The sequence below is a fragment of the Numida meleagris genome, chromosome Z (assembly GCF_002078875.1).
Source record: "Numida meleagris isolate 19003 breed g44 Domestic line chromosome Z, NumMel1.0, whole genome shotgun sequence".
Lineage (NCBI taxonomy): Eukaryota > Metazoa > Chordata > Aves > Galliformes > Numididae > Numida > Numida meleagris.
In genome coordinates this window covers 32140213-32165482 of record NC_034438.1, presented here as the reverse complement: position 1 = coordinate 32165482, position 25270 = coordinate 32140213, and the positions used below count along the sequence as shown (strand labels likewise).

Below are 25270 nucleotides of genomic sequence, written 5' to 3'. Positions count from 1 at the left end.
GTTGATAGGCTTAGTGTCTTTGAGTCACTAGTATACTGTTAGATTAATTAACAGAAGCAGCTGACCAAGCTCATCTTTTGGTGTTGAACAGCACTTACTGTGGCGAGGGAGTATATAGAGGGGAGATGGAAGAAGTGTGATGGAAGCAGAGCAAAACAGTACAAAATATTCTGCAGGAGACAGATTTATTTGTTTTATCTTTCTCTCTCTCTCTCTCTGTCTTTCCTAATTTTTTTCCCCAATGTATAGGTATGAAACTGATGTACATGCATGATGATTCAGAAAACCTCAATGACAGCTTTAGAATCCAGCTATCAGATGGGAAACATAAAGTCCTCAGAACCATTTCAGTAAAGGTCATCCCAGTTAATGATGAGAAACCAGTGCTGCGCAAGTAAGCCACATGTTCCTGTCTCTGACAGGAAAAAATTCAGACAAAATGATCCAAAAGTGATCAAAATAGCTAATCAGTGACTGATAGGGGGAGAACACCATAATTAGTCACAGACTAATGCCAACACAGATATTTCCATGTGGGTCGTTCACTATTACTCTGTTTTGTAAAAGCATTTTTAGATAAAGAAGGGCATACTGAATGTTGCTAAATATTAAGAAAATAGAGTTGGTATTTGCATTTAGAGAGAAAATACAAAAAAAAAGATGGACAACAAATTTGTTTCATCTTTCACAACCAACTTCAAAATTGACCAGGGTGCTCCAGTACTTACACATGTCCACCATGGTATCCATCCCAGATGCTTTGCTTTCCTCTTCCCTAGGGCAACTGCCTGTGTCAAACACCCCTCTGGAAGCAGCTCTGGATTTTGGCATGAGAAAGTCTATAAAGTTGATATCTTCTTGCCTCACTGGGGAAAGTCTTTCAGTTTGGCGATTATCTTCTTTTCTACTAAAAATATTTCTCAGCCATAATTCAACTTTTGAAGAGGTATACATTAACTTCCTTTACTGTCCAAAACTAGAATTCAGAAATGAAATAGATCTGGTCAGAAATCTCCTGGCAGACAATTTTCAGATAGACAGCTGGCTGTGAGTGAGTTGAACCTCCTGGACATTACAGCAGGAAACTTGTCCCTTGGGATCCTCATTTTTCAGCCACGGAATATTGTCAGGGATTCCATCCTCCTGGCTGTTTTCCAGCCCTACGCAGGCAGATGGAGAGCTGGGGGCCTGAAAGCTTTGGGGATATGGCTCCAAAGCCTACATTTTAGAAATGACTCACAGCCTGTCAAGCAGGCTGCCATTAAAATAGGAATTCTGATCCCTCAGGATATTCAGCTACAGAATAGTCTGATTTTGGCTTATCTTCAAACCAGACCTACATTTACTTTTCTAGAGAATTCTGAATGTTTTGTTTACAGTGTAGATCTTCCTGCAGTAACACTTGTTAGTTTTTTAGTGAGGATCATCAAAGGCCGTATAGTGATAACAAAGGAGAAAGTAAATTATGGATTAGAATAAAAGATATAGTTTAAGTAGTCATATCATATTCTGATAATCAATGATTAAATGCCACTGGTAGTTTGTCCTTTGCTTGTTAACGGTTAGTATGTTGTTTTTCATCATTTTTCTCTGAAGAAATTTGATGGAGAGCAGGAAGCTGTGTTTTCATATGTGCCCAGCTGGATCCAGAAACCATTGCTTCTTTGGCTGGGAATGTTAAGACACAGCATTTGCCATTCCTGTTGTGAACAGTAGCATACACTGAGCCATTTCCTTGCCAAAGAGCTCTTTCATTGTATGCTGTTAATGCTTCTTACCTGTTAGTCTTCCACTGAGATACAGTATGATGCCAGCAGTTAAGCAGCAGTAGTCTAACTTGTCCAACTTGGTGCTGAAGTGGTTTAACCATCATATACAGCTGTCACATCTTTGCTATGGGGTATGAGCTCCCTTATGCCACTGCAGTGTTTTACAGGTGAACACATGACAATACCCTTTGATCTAAGTGTACCTTTCTGCCCCAAGGAGTTTCTGTTCTCATCTTCATTAGCTGTGGTCAACAGACTGAAGAATGGCTGGCAAATTGTCCCTATCTACATTGACTGCCAAAATCTCAATCTGTCACTACTTGGATTGCATCCTTTAGCAAGGAGCGCCTTTGGGGAATGTAAAGCCCTCCCTCATGCATTCCCCTTGAAAGCTTCATCTTAAGATCAGATACATGGGTGTTATAAAGACTTAACTGACTAACTGCTATGCAGAAAAATGTGCTGGGATTAGAATGCATGTGGAGAACATACATAAATGTGTTTATCTTCTCTCATTGTTTGTTTGATTTTTTTTCTTCCTAGCATACACAGCCTTTGGGTCAGACACCTGGTCTTTCAGTTTGCAAAACCCCAGTGTGGTTATCACTGACATGAGTAAAACATTAAAGTTGCCTGACCTATATTAAATATGACTTGATGTGCCTTGTTGTATGATCCCATTCTGGTTGCTTCTCATTTTGCCAGACATGAAATCCCTATGCCTCATGCTCAGTTTGAATATGGAAACTTTATGAAAAAAGCTCAATCTTTTTCAAGGACAGTAATTATATTTTCAGATATCAATAAATAATTTTTAGATCTTATTTGGAAATCTTAGTTGTTGCTCTATCTTGAAGCAAGCCCTTCAAGTTTAGCAAATGAAATGGCTGTTCCAGGAAGAACATCTTTGCCAATTTTTGTAAAAATACACCAATATTTGGCTTTTGAAAAAATATGGCTTGCACATGCTCAGTTGAGTCTGGCAGAGCTTAGCTGCCAAAATACATAAGGAATCTGTCCTTTTCAAACCTGCTCTGTGTCCTCTGGGCAGATTAGCTTGAGCAGGCCCCATCCCTGGGGAGACTGAGTAATCTGAATCCCCTCCAAGCTCTCTGAAACTTTTCTGTAGTCTCATAATGTGATTTGGATACTACATTACAACAATATAAGGTAGCTAACAAAAAAATAGTAAAGCAGCATATGCAAAGGCAAAATGGAGGTTAGATACTAGCTGAAAATAGAAACAGAAGAGACTCAGTCAATGAATTTTGCTGGAGCAAGTCTCTGGACTTATTTCAAACCATGTAGGATTTTCCCCAAAGCTCTCTCAAATTTTGCTTTGGTTAACGATGACTATTTCTTCTGGATCAAGAACACAGAAAAATTCTACAATGAGGAGCATAGAGAAGTCATTTAGGACTTTGTAGAGCAGAGAATCTTTTATTTAAGTAACAATGGAGCTAGTATTCTATGGTCTGTAGTAGCAGTAACATGTAACACAGCCTCTTTGGTTATATTGCTATCATTGTGAGAGGGTAAGTGGAATAGGACCTGAGGGAAAAGACAGGTGTGGTAAATTCCAGAATGTTGTAGGTAGCTGCTTTGTTGTTTTTCACCACTGCTAGAAATAGCTGGTCTATCCTGTTTGCTTCTCTTCTATTTTGAACTGAAGTAGGGGCCTCATACCATTATTTTTTCAGTTATTTCTGTCAGCATCTGGGTAATCCATATTCCCAGAAGAGAAATTGTGTGTTGCAAAACTTGTATTTCTTTTGTTATACCAATATATAACTTCTAATTTTTGCAGGAAGGATAATATAGAGGTGCATATGGGTGAAACTCGAATAATTTCTAGTGCTGTTCTGTCAGCTGAAGATAAAGACACCCCTAGGGAGAGAATTTACTACTTATTTGAAAGACTTCCAGAAAATGGCCAGCTTCAACTCAAGGTTAGTCTTTGTACTTCAGCAAAAAGTAGGCATGCAAACAACTCTGGCTTGTTAGGATATAATGAAGCTTGTCTTCCTTTTCTCTCAAATCTCTTTCATGTTTTAAAGTAGACTTTTATGGCTAGTTCAACAGGAGAAGGAATATTTAAACCAAACAATGCTTTCTCAGAGGGTTTGACACTTAAGGCCAATATCCTCAACAAGAGTAGAGGGAAGATGAAAAGCATAGCAGATCATCTGAGGTGACAGTTATGAGAGATGCAAGGAGAGTCGGCTTAGTGCAGGGTGAAAGCAAATGACAAAGCAAGGGGCAAAAATTCCTAAGTCAGGAAAGGTGACAAGTAACTGGATTATTTCAGAGTTCATAAAAAATGCAGGAGATACGCCTGAAAGAGGAAGTAATACACAATGATTTAGAAGAAAAGTGTGGGGAGAAGAAAGGAAGAAAAGAATAAGGTAGAAAACATATAGCAAGAATGGAAGCAAGAATATAAGATCAGAAGGGGAAGGAAAGATAATCATCTACTAACTAAAGGTAAGCCACTGAAACAAAAAGAGAAAAAAAATACCTCTTTTTAAATATGTGCACATATAATAGAAAATAATCAGTTTTCAAGATCTGTGAATGCAAAAGTATTTTAATTGTGGATTTGTGGAATTTGTGGACCCCGTTAAACTTTTGAATTATAAGAGTCACACACACTAGGACAAGTGTGCTGACAGTTTGAATACAGAAGGTACATGATTGTACATGAGCCCTATGTGCTTGATATCATAGAATCATAGAATGGCTTAGGTTGGAAGGGACCTTAAGGATCATCTAATTCCAACCGCCTGCTGTTGGCAGAGTTGCCACCCACTAGATCAGGTTGCCAAAGATCTCATCCAGTCTGGCCTTGAACACCTCCAGGTATGAGGCATCCTCAGCTTCTCTGCACAGCATTTCCAAGTGCCTCACTTTCCTCTGAGGAAAGAATTTATTTCCAACATCTAACCTAAATCTGCCCTCTTAGTTTAAGTCTATTCCCCCCTTGTCCTATCACTATTATACTGTATAAGTAGTCAGTCTCTCTCCTGTGTATAAGCCCCCTTAAGAAACGGAAGGCTTCAGTGAGGTCTCCCTAAAGCCTTCTCCAGGCTGAACAAGCCCAGCTCCCTTAGTCTTTCTTTATAGGAGAGGTCCTCCATTCCTCTGATCATCTTTGTGATCCTCCTTTGGACTCAATCCAGCTCCATGTCTTTCTTGTGCTGGGGGCCACAGGCTCAGTACTCTAGATGAGCTCTCACAAGGGTAAAGGGAAAAAATCACCTCCCTCACCCTGCTTGCTGCCCCTCTCTTGATGCAGCCCAGGGAACAGTGGGTCTTCTGGGCTGCAAGCACAAACTGCTGCCTCAGGTCAAGCTTTTTGTTCACCAGAACCCCAAGTCCTCCACAGGGCTGCTGTCAATGAGTTCTCCCAGTCTGTACACATATAGGGGATTAATCTGATCCAAGAATAGTACCTTGCACTTGGCCCTGTTGAACATCACTAGGTTCACACGGGCCCACTTCTCAGGCTTGTCCAGGTTCCTTTGGATGCCATCATTTTCTTCAGTTGTATCAACTGCACCACTCAGCATGGTGTCATCTGCAAATTTGTTGAGGGTGCTCTTGATTCCACTATCTATGTGGGATGGGGGAGAGAATTGAAAAAAACAAACAAACAAAAAAAAACCCAAAAAAACAAAGTAGAACTCATGGCTTGAAATTTAAAACTATTTACTAAAACAAGAAAGGAAGAGGAAAAAAATAGTAATGATAATTATATATATATATAAGTACATGTTCTGATATTTTGCTGAGCACAGGTGACACACAAGAAATTGCTCACCACCTGTCAACTAATGCCCAGCTAGTTCCCAAGAAGTGGCTGCCCACCTGTCCAACTCCCCACCATTTTTCACATTTTCTTGCCATGATGTCATATAGTATGGAATATCCCTTTGGCCAGTTTAGGTCAGCTGCCCTGGTTTCATCCCCTCCCAACTACTTGTGCCCCTCTGAGCCTCTCTCACTGGCAGGACAGTATGAGAAGCTGAGAAATGAGTTGTCCTTGCCTCTTTGCAGTACTGGACCTCAACAACTTAAACATTAGTGTGTTATCAATGATGATTTTCTCCTAAAGCCAAAACATAGCATTATGCCAGACACTATGAAGGAAAAATCAACTCTGTCCCAGCTGAAACCAGGACACCTCACCCCGTCAGTTTTGCCTCTTCTGACATCAGCCAGCCCAGACTCTTGAAGGTGTGTCCAAGATCATAGAACCCAAAGACCTGAGTATGGCATTATCCATGCTGCCAGTTACTCATCTAATCTTTTTGCTTCCTTCTTCTTGGGGCCCAGCCTCCAACTGAGAGGACAGAGGAGAACGCTACCTGCATTCCTGATACCTTTACAACACCTTCCCTGGGAACATGAAGTCCTATCTAATATTTTGTAGTATACTCATTGCAGTCTCATGTGACCCTACTTGAAACAGTAGGAATGTATGGTTGTTCTCTGACTTTACCAGGCTTCGTAGCCTCTTTGTGCTACATGATAAATGTCAAATACACAGATCAGTCTAGCTTAGGGTACTATACTACCTTCTGAAAAGTAGGAAATTTTACTGAACATTTCACATTTTTCTATCAGAGGACCTCGGGGCTCTCTAGGGAAGCTTCGGTGCTGCCCCAGAGTTCTCCATAGATCAATTTCTGATATCTCTTCAGATATGGTTTGGGAGAGAAATATGAGCAGCTTTGCCTAATTAAGAAACAGAAAACATAAGCTGGGTCAGCAAACTAATTTTCATCTTATTGTTGTCTCACTGAGAAGTGTGTAGAAATGTATTTACCAGAGTAAAAGTGATTAAATTCCATTTACCTCAATTTATTCATGATAAGAAATGTATTTACCAGAGTAAAAGTGATTAAATTCCATTTACCTCAATTTATTCATGATAGCTATATTTTCCTCAGCCTTAAAGGTGCTTGGGAACAACTGCAGCTATATACCACCCTTCAAAACACAAAATATTTTATGTGGAAAGAGTCCAGAGCTTAGGAGGGCAGCCAGGAAGTTGTCACTATCAATTGTCATAGCTGCTAATAACGAGAACTGACTGTGGAGGATGCATAGGAGACTGCATCTGTTTGCATCTGAAGGATGTTCATTCTTTCTAGGTAGGCAGAGACTGGGTGACTCTCCAAACCGGAATGAAGTGCACTCAGGAAGAACTGGATATGAACCTTGTGAGATATGTCCACACAGGACCTATAGGTTCCAAGAACCAAGACCTGTTCACATTTTATCTGTGGGATGGGTACAACAGATCCCCAGCTGTAGACTTCTACATAAATATCAAGAACATGGAAAAGGGTAAAGATCTGCCTGATCATGTTTCACAGTGCTTGTTTCTGAAAAAATGTCCTGATACATGTCCTGATACATCCCCAAGCACTACGTAGGCCCTTGGAAAATCTCCCTGCAGACCCCAAAGTCTATCTGCTCAGATTTCACTGCTAACCAGAGCCCTGATGTTCCAGCTGCTGCAGAAGTGATCCTAGGATCTGAAAAGGCACTGCCTAAGGCAGTGCATTGCACCTTGCCTCCCAGGAATCCCAGCTCTGTTCTCTCAACAGAGTAGAAAATATTCTTCTGAAACTAGCTTTATGTGAGTAAATTGCAGCACAGAAAAATGGCAAGAGTGTAATAAGGTAAGCAAAACACTGTTCAAAACTATCCCTGCCTCCTAGGTTTATGCTATGGTCTTACAGTCACTCTTTGTGGGATACCTCTTAGAGCACTAAATTAGGCCACGCTAACCTAACACTATGTTAAGTTTGGAACTGAGACTGGAACAGGTGTCCAGAGAGGTTGTGCTGTTTCCATCGTTGCCAGTTTTCAGACCCCAGTGGAATTAAGCCTTGTGCAGCCTGGAAATTGCTGGTGGTGTGGCTGACCCTACTCTGAGCAGAAGATACTTTAGAGATATCCTGAAGTCCCTCCCACTGTGAAATTCCCTAGAATCCTACGGTTCTATAATTTTTCTACTGGTGAGGGACTGTGTATACCTAGATGATGCATAAGAGATCAACTTTCACTTCAGTACCACTATTTTAGTGTTGTTTTGTTTATCCTGCAGGAGACATTGCTGTTTTCATAAAACCTCTCAAGGTACCAAAAGGGGATCGAGGCTACATTACAACTGATGTCCTCCTTTCACTGGATGGTACTGACAAGCCTGAGGAGCTTCTCTATGTGATAACTTCCCCACCTCAGTATGGACAAATAGAATATGTTAGCTATCCTGACATACCCATTACGAGCTTCAGTCAAATGGATGTAGCAAGTCAAACAGTCTGCTATGTTCACAACACCAAGGCAGCTATTCCTGAAGATACATTCAGGTGAGACACTAAAAAAAACCCTCCACATACCCTTCTCTTTGGAGTTCTTGGATATCTGCCGAGAAAAAATATATAAAGAGGAAGAGGAAGCTCTGCGGGAATTCTCAACATTCATATGACAAAGATATTTTCACTGTAATACACGTAGTTGTGACTGTCTTAGTAATAAATGCATTTTCTAATTGATGCTGAAATAGTAGCTAGAGCCACATTTACTAAATTATACTGGCTTAAATATTACTGTAACATCCAAACATACACAGATGTTAACATTTAAGAGAGGGAGATGGACTTAGAATATCCTCTGCAGAATTTTTCTTTGATTTCTTGATATGTCTGACTTCTCCATCCAGCTATTAGCCAACTGGTTGCCTGTCTATTGTATTGTAGACTTTTTGAATGCATAAGTTGTTCTCCAACACACTGAAAACCAGACTACGTATCTGTTCTGATATAACTGTAGTTCAGAAATTCATGCAGACAACCAGATTTTTTTGAGCAAACCCGGCTACCTATAGGACACATTCAGCTGTCTAGTGAGGTTTAAATTTACTTTCACCTGATTCTGAACCTTTCCCTTAGAGTAGCTTAGACTAAGCTCGATCTCAAAGTGAATATTTTCTTATTTTATTAAATAAACCTCCATTGGCTAAAGAATGGAACAATACAGTGAGTTACCTCTAGGTAATGACTGTAGGGGTGTCTTTAAAAGAGAGCAAATTCAGAAAAAAATATTTCAGAAGTAAATAAAATGTCTTTGAAGGAAGAATGCTAACTCCTTGTAACATCAGGAATTCTGTATAAAAAGAGCCCTTGACAGGAAAATAACTTCCTGTAAAATTCAAGATTTCCATGTGAAAAGTTGTTTTTCACTTATGATTATGAAAAATAAAGTGTTTAGCTCGTAACAGATGCAGTTCAGAGCTATTCACACTCTACTGTGAGTGTGAAAAGATTCCTGACTTGAAACGCATTTTCCATGATGCATGTTGAAGCTGTGAGGACATATTTCATCAACCATTTTAAGAGCATTTCTCCATGGAAGCCAAGAAAGTGGTGCATGGAAATATCAGATAAATCTATTTTGGGACTCCCCTCTGTTGAAACACTTAAAATTATCCCTTCTACTAAATTTAATGTGATAGAAATTCTGATTTTCAATTTACTCTAATTCTGAGATTTGTCTAATGTACTTATAATGGAAAAACAGGAAGGAATATTCTTTGGCTTTATGGAAACTTAGCAATACAGCTGCAAAACACTATGACCAAAACTAGAATTACCTTAGACAATGAAAACTCGGTAGTGTATGAGTGGCTTAATCAGTATGACTTTTGTACCAGACTAACGAAAATAGACCAATAATTCTAGGGAAACTATGCATGTAGATAAGGCCAATGTCCTTTGTTAGGCCAACAGCTTAGAACAGAATTAGAAAGTCAGCTTTATTAAAAGTAAGGTTATGATGCTTTAATAAATATTTTCAATAAGTATTTTAATCACAATAGTTGATGTTCCTTGATGTTAACATTTGGCAAAGAATTTGGTTTTGTACAGACGTATAAATATTGTGGCACAATACTATTATTATTTAAACAAGGAATGGTTATGTTAATTATATGGATAATTATGGGAAATGGGTGGGTAGAAGGCTAGGAAATGAACGGATCAGATTTTTACCTTCCACTGAAGTACTTTCTTTGGTCATAAATTTGTCTGTATTGTTTGGTGTTGCTGGACTGGAAGAAAGATTTGGCAGTGCTTGTTTGGACAGATGACTTCAAGTGATTAGCAACCTGACATCAGATGCTGGCAGCAGGATGCTAAAAGTACATGCTAATGTCCTCCATTTTGACACGCTGGCTCAATTTTGTAATGAGCTGGCACTATTTATGATTCCATTTTTATCTTTTAAATGCCATGACAGATGGTAGGTTCTACAGCCAACTCTATTGCCATCAAACTGCAGAAAGCATGAAATATTGGTAATGGCGAAATCAAACCACGCAACATGTCCTCCTAACTGTGCCTGAGAGTTGTCCCCTAAATTTCATCAGAGTGAGGAGAATGTTGGCTGTTCTCCATTCCCAAGGGGAAAATGAAGCAGCCATAAATGAGAAATAAACAAAAGCCCTAAACCCCCAAAGTGCAGGAGAAAAAGGACTTCTTGGGCACAGACAGCTTGATTTCACATCACCTATGAAATCATGTGGCATACAACATTTGCACTGTAATGTTCAGCCTGATGTATATAATCAAGAGGTTTGCTCCTGCCTGGTATGCTGTAGAAGATTCTGGATGAATCTTCATTTTCACAAACTGAATTATCCTAAGTCCTTCCCTTACATATGGTTTGAGATATCCAAAATGATTTTTCAGCTGTCAAAGGACCCAGAGGAAATTCACTGCAGCTGCATCTCGTAGATTTTTTTAGATGCAGGTAAGGTCTCGACTGAACGTGTTTTGCCTTTTTTTTCCCTTAGCATACTATTTATCATCACTATTCTAGTTCTGTGTTTGATTTTAGCTATATTACTAATAGCACAATGCTTTTAACATTGGCACAATAGCATTAGGTCAGTGCAGACAGATGTCTTTAGGTTCCCAGCTGGGAATACCATCCTCAGTAAACATATTTCTAACTGTTATATTCTCCCTGTTATGCCTATGCTCATTCCCATCTGCTTCGTGGCATATTGCCTGCTTACAAGTTGATCAAGCCCTAATCATCCAGCATTGGTGAAGGTAGCGAGGAGTTTTAGATGGACAGCCTGTGTGATGCAGTAAGCTGCTCCATGACCTACTGAAGGTGACATATTCAAAGCATGCAACAGCAGACCAGGTTCTGACCCTGTATTTCTTTCAATTCTGCTCCAAGGTCTATAGGCAAAAGAGTAAGAGGTTGGCCCACATATTTTCTGAGACATGAAATCATACTGCATGTCTCCCAAACAAGATCAACAGTGTAAGTGTGGCTATATGTGCATTCAAAAGACTGTGCACTGGGGAATGGGAAAAACGAAAGGAAAAGAAGAAATCAAAGGATGAAGAATGTGAACAACATTTTCTTTGCAAAGCAGCATTGATCTAAAGAGGGTGTTTAGTACTCTGTTCTGGCTCAGACAGAACAAATGTGGCTAAAAACCACTTTCCAATAACCTTTTCTATGCACTGTGCACAACCACAGAAAGCTTGGTAGAAAGAAAGGTAAGCCTTATGTACTATGTGATGATGTGACATAAAGGATCATGAAATGTTTCCAAGGCAATTTTTATTTTCATATAACCTCAGTGGATTTTTGTTACAAGCATGTGCAGTGTTATTTCCTTCAGGAAAAAAACACTTCAGTAGTGATCTTGGCAGTGAAACCAAGATAACTGGTAGATTGGTTTTCTCTTTATTTTTATCTACAACAAAATTTGATAAATGTCTGCAGTGCATGCTGTCACTAGTATGGCAAAAGCCCATATCCAGCTAGTAGATTTCCAACATATTTTCTCTCCAGACGTGGATACTTTTATCTTTTTCTAGTTTAGGCAAGGAAAAGTAACAGTAGATTGTAATCATGTCTTTAGTTTATCTGGAGCTATTACTGCTTGGGAGAGAATAATAAGACTATGCTGCTATTAATACAAATTGCCAGCATGGAATAATAACTCTGCAGTTTTGACTGTGTGGTATTGTCATGGTTTTATGATTTTCGGTTATTGGTATTCCACATCATAACATCATGTAGTGGATATACCTGGTTCTCAGAAGAGAAAGACTACTACAGTCCCCACGGCACTTTGCTCCTTTGTTACCATTTTCCAGCCGGAGGGAAAAGATAAAAGCTCACAGTATAAAAACTTGCAGATCACGAGACCTCGTCCCTTTTTCCGCCGTCTCTCGTCTTGGCAGCACCTCGCTCTCCAGCCGTCTTATCGTTGGTAGTAGAGTAAGGCCTACCTTGATTCTGGGACATTCTCTCTCTGTGTATTGGATTTATCAGCTTAAATTGTAATTATATTGTATTACAGTGTGTTGTTTTGCATTCTGATATTTTATTTAGTAAATTAGTTTGTTTCTCCTCAGATTGTTGCCGCTGTTCTTTGCTCTCAGGGCCATCTCCTTACCCTTTTCCCCTTTCCCCTTTTCCCGGGATGTGGGCCCTTGGGTCCCCCGTCCCCTTTGTCACGGAATCGGGCCTAACGCCTGTAAACCGTTGACAGGTATGGACAGCTACCTTTTTAAAATTAACCTAGGTACTTGTACAGTTCTGCCCAATATATTCCACACTATCTTAATATTTCAGTGAGATGTCACTTGAGTTTTGTAAAGAAACATAAGTTAGTTCTTCTGGATATGCAAAAATTTACAGGTACAATTAGTGCTTAAACTACTCTGTAAAGCAAGATAAGAATGGATTTCTATGTTTCTTTTCCAATTTTTCTTCTTTTGAAGATAGTTTGGAGTTACTGGGTATGACAGGCTTGCAGCAGTGAATAGAACAAACCCATTGTCCAGGTAGATCATTTACTTTACACACACCTTTCTATAAGCTATAGATAAAGCAAGCACTTTCACTGATGATATAGTTAAGGATATGTATAAAATATCTATGCCCTCAGCCAGCCCATCATTTCAGATCTGCTCCATTTCTATCTGAGCTAGAAGATTAGATCAGCTCTGTTAGGACTTCTAAGACTGGTGGTCTATCCTCAAAGCCATTCCTCTGGCATCGCATCAGATTCCTGCAGATGCAGTGTGATTATTTCCATATACTTGGCCATCTGTTCTCATGCTTTTAAGTTATACATCCACCCCACAGTCTGAGTTTGAGCTCAAATCAACTCTAGTTCTCATGTGTTTTGCAGTATCACCACAGGCAAGCCCTGTAATAAAGGTGTGCATTGTTTTATTTCAGTACATGGTGAATCAAGAACACATGCTGAAGACTACCTTGCCTCTCTTTGCCAGATTCATCATCAGCAATGGCCTGAGGACTAAACATGGAACATTCATGATCTCCTTGGAGGCAGTCGACCAAACTTTGCCTACACTATCTAGGAACATGGGGTTAAGATTAGTGGAAGGCAGTATGGTACTCCTTTCTCCTGATGTCCTGCAGCTTACAGACTCTGACACTGCCAAAGAAAACCTTACCTTCCTCTTGGCTCAGCTCCCCAAGTATGGTCATCTCTATTACCGAGGGGCTATACTACTGCAATACAATTTCACCCAACAAGATGTGGATAATATGGATGTTGCATACAAGCACCGAGGTGGGGATTCCCAGATTGACAGATTTACATTTGTTGCAACAGACAGGACTAATCAAGGCTTCATTGTGAATGGGAGGGTGCAGATCGAGCCAGTGGCATTCACCATTCAGGCAAGTGTGACCACAGGCTTAATCAAAAAAGATATATTTAAATAAGGTGGAAAACGCAGTACTTTTGACTGAGCTTAGAACTGCTTTTTGCTGAAGTCTGTGAATTAACAGTGACATTTTTAAGCTAAAAAGTTTTCTTTCTGTGTTCTGTGAGTAATTAACCTGGAGAGCTAAATAATTACTACATTATATTACTCAGAAAAAAAATATATATGTATATATAAATGCGGAGAAAGGGATTATATTTAAGAAAAGAAAGATATCTTGCTTATACTTGCTATGATGTTCTATATCGAAATTTAAATCCCAAAGCTGAGTCCAACTATGGTAACAAATAAACTGATGGAGCTTAAATTTGCTATGAAGAAAATGGAGGACTATGGGGAATGTGTGAGATAACAAGGCAGAGGTACACGGTATTTGTGTTTCTCTCCCAAGTATACGCTGTCTGTCACTGAAAGAAACAAATGACTGTACAAAATGAGCATGGACACCTCTCATGGAAAATAGTACTTAACTGGAAATCAGATTTCTACTGGAATAGACTGCTAGTCAAAGTGACTATTGCTATCCTAAGTGGGCTATTGTGCTTTCAGCAGAAGTAGTACAGAGAATATTCTGATACTGTAAAATGAATATACATTTCTCTAATTTTGATTTAGGTGGATCATTTGGACAAAATGGCACCAAAAATCATTCATCTCCGTTGCTTATCTGATGTGAAAATGCTGAAGAACGGCAATTATGGGATCTATATTACTTCCAGGTCCCTGAAGGCAACTGACCCCAATACCGAGGATGACAAAATATTTTTCAAGATCTTACGCGGTCCTCATTATGGTTACCTGGAAAATATAACAACAGGTACTGTGTTCTATAACCTCTGTCTTTTGGGACATTCCAGACCAGATTTCAAAACCTATCCTGTTAATGCTTGCTTGACACAGGAAATCAAAATTTCTTAGCAAATATTGGGCTGTTTTGAATGTAACAGAAAAGCTTTTGCACTAAGACTTGAGTCTTACGTTCATCATTAATCCCTACAGAGTTCCAGAAGACTGTTAGTAGCTGCAACTGAGAAACTACCTGTGGGAAAGGAAACCTGAAAGACTGATGCAGGAAGTAGTAAAGCAAAAATAAAACAAATGTACTCTGAACTTTATGGAGAAGAAATAGGTGAACTAGGTCACTTGATAAACTTGTCACAGGGGAACTAATTGTCTGAGGCTTATAATGAACTGGGATGTTACTGTGTAGCTACATTAGCAGATTACTGGAAGTTCAAAGTTTTCTAAAAGTGTTTTACAAAACAAAAAGTTGAAAACAGATGATATGAGCTAAGCGGTTCTTGCTTAATGGGCTTCTGACTTACCTTGATGTTTCTTTTCTTTCTCAGGTGGACTTATTCATGAAGGATTTAGCCAAAAGGATTTAAATAGCAGAATTATACTTTATGTCATCAATCCATTGTGCGAAGTGAATTCAGACAGCTTGGAGTTTCAGGTTGCAGATACCAATGGAAATTCAGCGGCTCCCCAAATGTAACTTTGATCTTCAGTTTTGAGGACTGCAGTGTACCAAATACATCACTGCTGAGGGCTCTGGGATGGCTTCTGGCTTAGAACAGATGAATCGGTGCCTCCTTGAAGCTGAGCAGAAGTGAACATAGATACGATTTCAAAGACTTAAACTGCCATTTCTTTTTTTAAAGAATACAGAAGGTCTCTTCCCCTCAGGGTAGCAAAATAAAAAGGGTTAGTTTGACTAGAGTACATTTAGGGTCTCAGAGAAACATATAATGAAGTTTACTGTGAGTGAGAGTTAGGCCCATAGCATTTGGAGATATGAGTCAGCAGCTTAGGGACAGGACTGCTGCTTCATGTGCCTGATCCTGCAGCTGTAAGTTACTCTTCTCCTGTGCTGACAGCAAGTTGTTTTTCACAGGTCTGAGATCATGATGGTGGGATACTTACCATAGCAGTAAAAGCTAAGAGAATTATACTTTGCAAAAGAGCACTGAAGAAAGGTGGAGGGCGTATATTAAACTCTTTGTCATGCAATTCCAAAATTTCAACTTTATAAAAATTTCCTTCTGACATGTGATAAGCTTAATGTACAAAAATTGCAGAGTACTTGATGCGAAAGACCAAAAATGGGATGAAGCTCTTCTGAGGGGACAATGTTTCTTTTATTTCTGCACATAGGATTGAATGTTCAATCAATTTATTTAATCTGAAGTAATTGAAAAATAAACAATGTTATTTTCCTGTGCTAGACCAGCTAACCACAAATCACAGAGAGGGAAAAGGGGAAGGAGCAGAAAGCTGGCTTCAAGCTCCAAGCTGCTCTGCAGAGCGCTTGCTTGAGTGACAGAGGGAGGATGCAGTTGAACAGTGGGAGACAGTGTTTCCGCAGTTACGCACTATACCAAGAGATGTCCCTATATACAAACACATCTGAACAAAGCTAACCTGAGCATTCCCCAGCTGCACTGTGCTTGCTCTCAGAAGCACAGGTATTACATGCATTAATAAAATGCAGCCCTATTCATGGGAAATTATGGGTTCTTGAATATAAGTAGCAGTACTTATTGTACTTTTTTTAGGAAGAGACAAAAAAAACCACTATTCCTGTGGGAAGTAGGATTTTCAGAGAGGTAGAACTTATTTGTTAAGTGCACTGAATCTCAGACCAAAGAGAAATTTGGCTTTTAAGGGAAAAAAATGTTTTCATTATTCTATACTTTTGAGACATTTATTCGAATAGCTCATTATCTAATTGTCATTGGGTTAGAAGAAAAGTTTCATGTGAATGTTGATATTCTTAAAATGGAAAGCCGCCTTTTATCTGAATGCTGTTGACTACATTTGGCTCTTTAAAAAAAAGAAAGCAAATCAGCTTCTGTATAGGCTATCTACCTGCTGGAGATCAGAGGATATAGGAGGACTGGAAGAAACTTCCACTAGTGCTATTCAACCTGGAAAGTTCTAGACTATGGATGTTCTACCTTTTGGCTTTCCTGGGCTGCACTGAGTGAATAGGAGTTGTCTTGGACTGCATATAAAATACGTAATGGTGTTAATGTATATGAGTAACAAAACTTACCATATTTTTTATTAAAACATATAAAAGAGAGTAACAAACCCATAAAAGTAGTGGGATACTTGACCTTGTTTTTCTGAAACTATCTTACTAAATTATTTGATGAAACATCACAAGCCCAAGTTTAATAATGAAATGAGGAAAACTGCATGTCTGCTTAATAACAAAAACTACGTATCTTCACAGGCACGCACACCTTGGTATGTAGAAATATTATTGTTGGTAATCACTGTGTTTTACTCGCAAGTGTCACAAGTGCTTATAAATGTGTAATACATGTGGGTTTTGATCTGACTGTGTGTGGCAGGTGAGAGAGGCAGTCAGCGCTGCACTGCACCCTCCACTCCACTGCATTTTGTTGTTGCCTATGCAGTTCATGCTTGAACCATGTGCAAAAATATTGCTAAGAATCACATAATAATATTACACAGGCCGCAGGTTGGACACGTATGATCTAGACATATGTTTTAGAAAAGTTCAGGTTGATTTGTAAGTACAACAGTTCATTTTCCTTCCTTCTACTTTTCAAAAGATGATATCGTTACTGGTTATGCTGTGCAACATACGATTCTCCAAGGTTCAGTCATATTCTTTACAGGCCATTCTAAAATTCATTATATGAGAAATTTTGACTCAGCCCCTTCTGTGGCTGAAGAGAAAAGGATAGGGATTATTAAAGGAAGGGTTGTGGGGTGAGCGTACACAGAGGCAGTAAGTGCTGGAGTGCGCCCATTCACTAGAGGAGGCAAGTTAGAGATGAAGAAAGGTGGGAGGAAATGAGGATATTGCTGAGAAAATACTGGAGAGAGACAATAAAAACAAATTACAGGGGTGAAGAGAACCACAATAAATTGTCTTGGCCTGCCTGATGCTACAGACAAACTCTTTTCAAACTTGCTGCAGAATCTCTTTTGCTCTGAATCAATGTTCAGGTTTTGCTTGGAGTAGACAAGAGCTCAACTGGGAGATTTATTTACTACTTCACAATTTCTAATCTGCCAGATCACACACAAATACATTGACTGGGAGGCAAAGAATTAAGATGTGTATTGGCTAGACCAATAGTCAAGATGCCACCTAACAGACCCTTCAGGCAGCAGGGGTGGGGCAGCAGGGCAGATGGCTTTGTTCTACACAGGCTTTTTTTCCTCTGCCTGCAGGCTGGAGCTACGGTGGTCTCGCATTGAAATGCAGCAGACGGAGTATGAGGTGTGTGAGAACGTGGGGACGGTGTCCCTGAAAATCATCAGGGCAGGACACTCTGCTGACTCTGCCTTCATCGCAGTGAAGGTAAAGCTGAAACAACAAGGTTTTAACTGGAAACTGAATAACAGGCAGTGGAGCCCAGTAATTTGGAGCTGAGAGGTATTTCATTAATTAGTAAAAAGGCCATCTAATTCAATCCAGACTTATTGGGACTTCATCCAGACTAGTACAGACAGCTGAAAACTTTCTGACAGAATAGCTTTAAGAAGAAATGCTGATAAGCCCAAACTGGCACATTTTGGAGTAGTATTTTAGTTCTGATGAACTTCTGTGACAGAACAAGTGGTTCTTTTGCACTGTCATCAGGCTGGGTTTCCAGGATCTGCCACTTGGGAATCCAGGCTCTGGGCAGTCCCTGAGTGGTCTTGGGACCTCTTCCCTGCCCACGCTGGAGAGCCCAGGAGCTATTGCAGCTTCAGCTTCACAGTCAAGGTAGTAAACCAGCCTCCACCTCCTTGTATCTCTCTGCCCATATCTTCAGTAACAGGCTGTGTTGTATGCCAGAAGAAATAAATTGAAAGCTGCAGATTTTTATTTTTGTAAAAAGTCCATGGAAACTGAGACCAGCATCAAGACCACAATGTGGAAGCCAGTGTCCTCCGCAGGTCTATGAAAATTCAAAAGCAACTGGTGTCCCTGAACATGTATTTGTTCACACATATCCCAAAGAGTCTGTGGGGCTGGCAGGCAGCTCTCTTTGCAAACTCTTCTTCCAAGACCTCTCAAAGGGCAGAATGGGCAGACACAGAGTGGCTGATGCTGTGCTTCCACGAAGTCGTTATGCGCCTGTCGCAGGGTTGGTTCCCAGGCCTGGTGACCAGCAGTGTGATCTGATGCTGTCCAGCTGTAATCTGAGAGGTGAAGAGACAAGATTTTAATATGGGTGAATGGTTTTTTTTTTTTTTTGGTGATAAGTTTTTAACCACAAGCGAGGATCAAATGACAGTTGCATATCACAAGGTTATCCTGTAGGCCTTCATCTCGTTTTTCAGCCTAAGTGCAGGTACAGCTTGGCATGTCTCATTGGGACCCCATGAGGAGACACATTGTATCTTCAGCACAGAGCAGAATGTATTGGTTTGGTGACAGAGGTCACAGCTTGCCCTGTACTGCTTAATTTCTTTGCAGGTCAATGAAATATCTGCTGTGCTGGGAAAGGACTTTACAGTGACTCCCTCCAAACTTATTCAGTTTGATCCAGGTATGAACGAGAGCGCTGACTAATTTTAAAATGAATTCCCTGATTTTGAAAGTGTAAACTCTCATTTTGGAGAGTGAAACCTGTCCTGTATTTGTAGGTAGAGGAACTGAATAGGAATAAAGATACCTGTGCTCATTTTCTGGAAGTACAGTAGGTCCCCTTACTGTCACAGTTTAAGTGTTTCTAGGCAAAAAAAAAAAAAAAAAAAAGAGAATCTGGGAGAGAGTTGCATGATTCAGCATTCGGAGATTCAGTTTCATCTGAAAAAATTGCTTTTGTCCATTCAAATAGGTTATCTGGTAATGAGAACCCATTTGTTATCATAATAACTCCATTTGCACATGCTAGCCTGAATTTTTGGATCACACTCTGCAGGCATAGACTAGGATTTATTAGAGTTTAGAAAAAAAGGAGTCCACAGAGGCCTTCTGAATGTATCCTGCAATACCAGTAAAAGTTATGCCACCACTGCCAGGAGTAAGATTCCAGTGGTTTGAAGTCACAATGGCTGCAGAGGAGACAAAATACAGAAAGGGTAAAAGGCTGAAATAAATAACACATATTTGTGCTTTTAGATTAAGTGCTTATAGTGCTTATCTTCATTAGGAAAACAGATATGGGTAATGTGGTGAGTCAGTTCCAGCCTGACAATTTTTACTCCAGCACCTCAAATTCTATTTTGCAATAAAGGCATCACATGCTATGAAGATACATACCACCATATCCCATGGATGCAATCATATGTGTAACTGAGCTTTGCTTGGCTAGCCCATAGTAAAATCTGTAACTGTAAGTTCCATTGGAACTGAGGCACAAATCTGATTGTTTTAGAAATACAGCTGTATTATATATTATATATATTATAAGCCATTTTGAGAAAGCTGAGTTTATTGAAAAGGTGCAGAGTAAGCAACTGCTGTTTCATTTTCAGTGGTGGATATGGAATGATACCTAGCAGACAGCAGTAGAAAACTTAGGGGAAAGGTGGAAATTAGCCCCAATTTTCAGTGTTCTGGAACACACATGAAATCTTTGAAACCAATAAGCCATCTTTATTTAGTATTAGTTTTATTATATTATTATTTATATTTAAATTAAAAGATAGAAAAAAGATGAGAGAGATCAGTGTAAAAAATCCTTCATACTGAACTTACCCAGCATTCCAGCTCTCTTTCCTCTAAAGTACTGTGCAATCAGACTCATTTCTGATAATCTCTAGCCATTTCATTGGACTGAAATGGCTTTGCAGTGGAATTTTCCTTTTCTGCTTGTACAAGCAGATTCTCCAAGCATAGGCTCTCTTGGAGCTTACTGTCTTTCTGATTATTGTGGTGGGCCACGTGAAAATTAACTGTAAACATGGACAGGAGAGGCACACTGTTTCCCTTTTCTGGACAGATTCTCATTTCAACCAGCTGAATTCTCTCATGTTGTCTCAAGTGGCTCTCTTTGAAAGTCCTTTGCTTAGGCTTAACTAGGAAGGACCCTCCAGATTAGTACATTCAGGGCATCAATTTCTATTCAAGAGTTTTGATATTTATTCATTAGTCAGATTTATTAAATGTTTAGTAAGTGTAATAGATTTGTTAGAAAAACAAACATCAACTATGCTGATTCATGGAACTGACTGGCACACTAGATTTGCATCAATAAATTGTAAATGCAGGTTAGGAGCAGAAGGAGGCCCTATCCAAGTTTGTGGGTCTGTTTGTACTAACTGAGCTCTTCTTTGCCGGAGGATTCAAATTGAAAAGAAGCAAGGCTATGGTAAGTGTCAAGTGGTTGTGGAGATTTTATTTCATGATGTTACCCTTGTATCTTCGACATTAATTCTGGATGTTAGCATTGAGTTTTTAGAAACAGTTCCCAAGATGTTTCAATGGTAGCAGTGTGTACGCTGAGATCAGTTTCTGTTGTGCTACCTCTGACATTTTCCAGACAAATTTCAAAGCTTTTTTTTGTCTAATAACCAGCCTAATCCTTTATGTTGGAACAATCTTTTCTCTTTCCCACTAATGCAAGCCTGAAGTTACCTAGTAAAGGCAGGCAACCAGTCAAAATTTTGTAACCAGGTGTAAAATATATCTTCTGAAACACTGTGCTTCAAGCCAGTGCATTCTTTGATCCTTTTGCAGGTATTTTAGATTAAGCTTTCAGCATAAAATTACATGCCACATCTGCACTTAAAAATTCCCGAAGTCCAAAATTTATGTATTGTAGTATCATTTCTCATGCTTGAAAGCAGCTTTTTGTTACAGTATATGCACTCAAACTGAATCAGCATTGTTTGGGAACAAATTTGAACCTTGAGTTATTTAGAAGAACAGCAGGAGTCCAGTCAGTTGGTGGCAGAACAATAGCATACACAAGCTACTCCATTCTAGTTGCAGACATATTAATTAATATATTTCTGACACTCTGATTGATTGAAATAGCAATTAAAGAGTAATTAAAATGTTTATTTCTGTTAGGAATGTCAAGCAAGATGTGGAATATAGCAATTACTTATGACAGATTAGAGGAAGATGATGAAGTCTTTGAAGTAGTTCTGAACTCCTCTGTGAATGCTGTTCTTGGCACCAAGACAAAAGCTGTAGTGAAAATTTTGGACTCAGAAGGAGGTATTCTCTTTTGATCTTCATCTTTAAACTGTGGGACAATCTTGGCTAGGTAGCTACTTATTTTCAACTACAAGTTGTTCCTAACACTTACCTTCACATCAAAATGCTCACTTTTTTTTAGAGAAAACAGGCTTGGCAGTAGCAGACCATTTATTCTCTCACACAATCATATCCATCCTCTTAGGAAACACAGCATGGAGAAAGCAACAAGTACAAAATGAGAAGAGTGGAGGGGAAACAAGCCACTTTTCATAACAACATGAGTTCAGCTCTCATTTATTGAAGTGAAAAAAAGGATTCTTGACTCCATTAGAATTGTTTTTTTTTTTTTTTCAGTGATTGTATAACACTGGTTACACGGCCCTGAAAAAGATTGATTTTTCTCTCAAAAAAGAATCTTAACAACTAGATTCAGCTCTCAGAAGTACATTTTCTAATGCCTAACAATCACAGTCTACAACATTACAGTGCACAGCAGTGATTACTATAGAGCTTAGGCCTTTATTTTTATATTATTATTGTGTTTTTCAGTAACCAAATGTGGTGTGCCTAAAAGCTTACCAAAAAGCAGCAGAAAAATACAAATGATTAGCAAAGCAGCTGAGTCCTGTGAAAGCAGAAGAATGTTTTCCCTTCTGGCACTTACTGAAACTGTATTTTAAATGGATGTGTTATAATGAATGAGGCTTGATTTTACAAAAAAAATCCTTTTAAAAATGCAGATCTAATTTTTCTCATAAAGATATTCATTGACACAGCTAGTTTGAAGGAACAACAGTGTCCAAGTTTCTGGATAGGAAATTGGCTAGTCATGATGGGAATATCACTAATATTAGTCAGAGATACCCATCTCTGCCCAAAAACTCATTGCTCCAAACCCTGCTTTATGCCTGGAAACAGGTATCTTAGCAGATGTTTGGTAGAGATTCTGATCTGTGGTTATCTAGACACAGTCCATTCACAGATTGTTGTAGTCATAGGCAGTTTTAATTAAGGAAACTCTATAAAAAAGAATGACTGAACAAACAGAAAATCACCACATCAAGTGAAAGAATCATCCAGCTTTTAATGACAAGCTGTTTATGTGGCCATGTCAATGTGACCAGTTAGAACTGACCATCTGCCATTTTTTCATGCTTTCAGGTCAGTGCAGCTCTTTACATTCTTCCAGCCAAAGCAAGCATGACTTCTGGAGGAGAGGCACGCTGTTTGCAGTTTCCTCAGGCTCTTCATCACCTTCCAGGCCTGGCAGTGTTCACTTGGAGGGGATCCCACCACCTCCTTCCAAAGGGATGAGAGAGCACAGGGATGACATGCTGCAGGAGCGCAGCTTGGCAAATCAGGCAAGGGCCAGGCTGAGAGTGACTGGAAATGGCAGAATAGTAAGAAACTTCTGTTGTGCTGATTTATGAATTCATTGGTATTTGCTATCTTCATTTACTTGTCCTGTTTTTGTAGTGATCCTACCTGACTATGCAATAACGATAAACTACCTGAGTTTGCTCTGAGTCTGACCTGAGAGCTGTAGAACTATTTGAAATACTGTGGGGAGGGATGAAGGGGCATGGGAATATTTCCTGATTTTGAAGATCTGTGTATGTAAGAGAGATGAATGAAAAAAGAGTTGGTCAAGGAAACATGCAACAAGCAACACCAGTAATTATGTAGGTTCTGATCTTGTCTAAATTGTAGGTCAGCTAGAAGAAAGACACAGAGTTTCACTGAAATCACTAGAGTCAAGCCAACGTACGGAAACTGTAGATCTGGTCCTGAAGTTGCAGAGATGAAAATACTGTTATCTTAAGCAGGGTACTGTTACTGCCCATTGAGTTTTCCTGTTTAAGCAAAGTCGGTTTAACTAGGTGGCTTAGTCACATTCTGATATTGTGATCTTAAAAGTTAATCTCATTATAAGCACACTTTTAATGTGAGATCTCCTTTTTCAGAGAGAAAGAACTAAAACCAAGATATGTTGTGCATGATTTGTAAGCCACACTATACAGTAAATCTCGCATGATTTTTTTTTGTTTCTGTTATGCATGAATACAACCATCTTATTCTAGTATTCTACACTTTTTTCAGGTTCATCCTTCATCTGTATTTAGAAATGGAACAGATGTGGTTTACAAAGTAAGAGCATAATGAATATTGCTATGATTTATTTCTGATTCTGTTATTTCCTGGCTTTATGTAGACCAATACTTTATTTTTCTATGTATCTTTCTTTTTCCTTGGTATAATCTGATTTACAAGAATTTATGTTATTGCTTGGGTGGATTGGTGGCGGGCAGGAGGAGAAGGCACTATTTAAAAGTTGCTTGTAAGTGCTAACTCTCTCTTTTACCTCTCCTGTTTTGCTTGTGTCTGATACTGTAAAACAAAGTACCATGGGATGGTATCACTCAAAATAGAGGATGACACCTCATCAGCTAAAGCAAACAAGAAGGCTGAAGTGTCAGTAATTAACCAAGCACAATCGCAGATAAATGTAATTTCCACTAGGAAGACAGAAATCCCACAGGCTGATGAGTCAGAACTGGCATCTGAACCAAGCTCAAGACGTCAGGTATGAAACCTTTTGTTTTCACAGACATTTTTACCATCTGTTTTCAGTCATGCTCTTTCCCAAAATGAGTTAACGCCTCTGAGGTCTGAAGCCTAACTCTTCCTGTTCCAAAACAAATTTTAAACAATACACAGACAAATAATAACACAGTCCTTTAAGAATTCTCATGTCATTAAGTTTTAAAATGAGCCATTTCATCAGTTTTATGTTGGCTTGTTTTGTGTAATTATTTTCTTTTGAATGTTCTAATGTCATTCCCTTTTCCAGGACTTTCACTCTTTTTCAAGGGCCTGTACACCAGATTTGAAGGGGCTCGTGCATTATGAAGAAAACACTCAAAAGTTATTTCAGTGTGATGGGATAAAATGGAAATTCTGGAGTTCCCAAAGCAAGGTAAAAATGTTGTCAAGAGTATGCATCTAAATCAGAACACGGAACCTACAATAAGCAAGACTGTGAAGTAAAGGATCACCCTGTAACAATAATTGATTTGCACAGGAGATACAAAAGTTGTCCAGAGTCAGGTCTGCTGACACCAGAAGAGATGATTCCCAGAGACAAGATGAGGGCTTTATTACTAGGGTTACCTTTCATCTCTCACCCACAGGTGCTCCTGGACAAGCCACATGGACACAAATGTATTGGTACTTGTGGGAATACGTGCATGAGAGAACCGGTGAATGAAGTCTATGACATAACTGGTGTGATTTATTGGTGATTTAGTAAATTGGTGATTTAGTAAAACCAGCTAACTTAGGTATTCTATAAGCATTCATCCTCACTCACCACTTACAATCTCATACTGAACTGTGCTACACTGCATTCCCTACACAGACCACACAGCCAGAAATATTATCCAAACTAATTTACACTCTTTAGAAGATTTCTGGATCTGAGACCTTATGTCAGTTTTAAGCTACTGATTACAAATAGTAGGATCCACCAGTAGGCATGTAGTTCTTTACATCTTTTAAATGATGTTTTAACT

The 25270-nt window shown here is 39.2% G+C and overlaps 1 protein-coding gene across 5 annotated transcripts in view; it reads left to right on the top strand.

Annotated features, from left to right (window-relative positions):
• FREM1 (FRAS1 related extracellular matrix 1) overlaps window positions 1–25270 on the top strand; it is a 68726-nt gene that overhangs the window by 34665 nt on the left and 8791 nt on the right. For 4 of the 5 annotated variants that reach the window (XM_021380926.1, XM_021380929.1, XM_021380928.1 and 1 more), the window contains 14 exons: window positions 250–394; window positions 3577–3718; window positions 6926–7121; window positions 7888–8152; window positions 13112–13526; window positions 14189–14390; window positions 14923–15067; window positions 17789–17918; window positions 19023–19095; window positions 21567–21716; window positions 22860–23098; window positions 23799–23846; window positions 24100–24282; window positions 24550–24675. In XM_021380926.1, the coding sequence (XP_021236601.1) occupies window positions 250–394; window positions 3577–3718; window positions 6926–7121; window positions 7888–8152; window positions 13112–13526; window positions 14189–14390; window positions 14923–15067; window positions 17789–17918; window positions 19023–19095; window positions 21567–21716; window positions 22860–23098; window positions 23799–23846; window positions 24100–24282; window positions 24550–24675 (2459 nt within the window). Of the gene's footprint in view, window positions 1–249; window positions 395–3576; window positions 3719–6925; window positions 7122–7887; window positions 8153–13058; window positions 13527–14188; window positions 14391–14922; window positions 15068–17788; window positions 17919–19022; window positions 19096–21566; window positions 21717–22859; window positions 23099–23798; window positions 23847–24099; window positions 24283–24549; window positions 24676–25270 lie in introns of those variants that run through there. The other variant, XM_021380931.1, reaches the window with a different exon arrangement.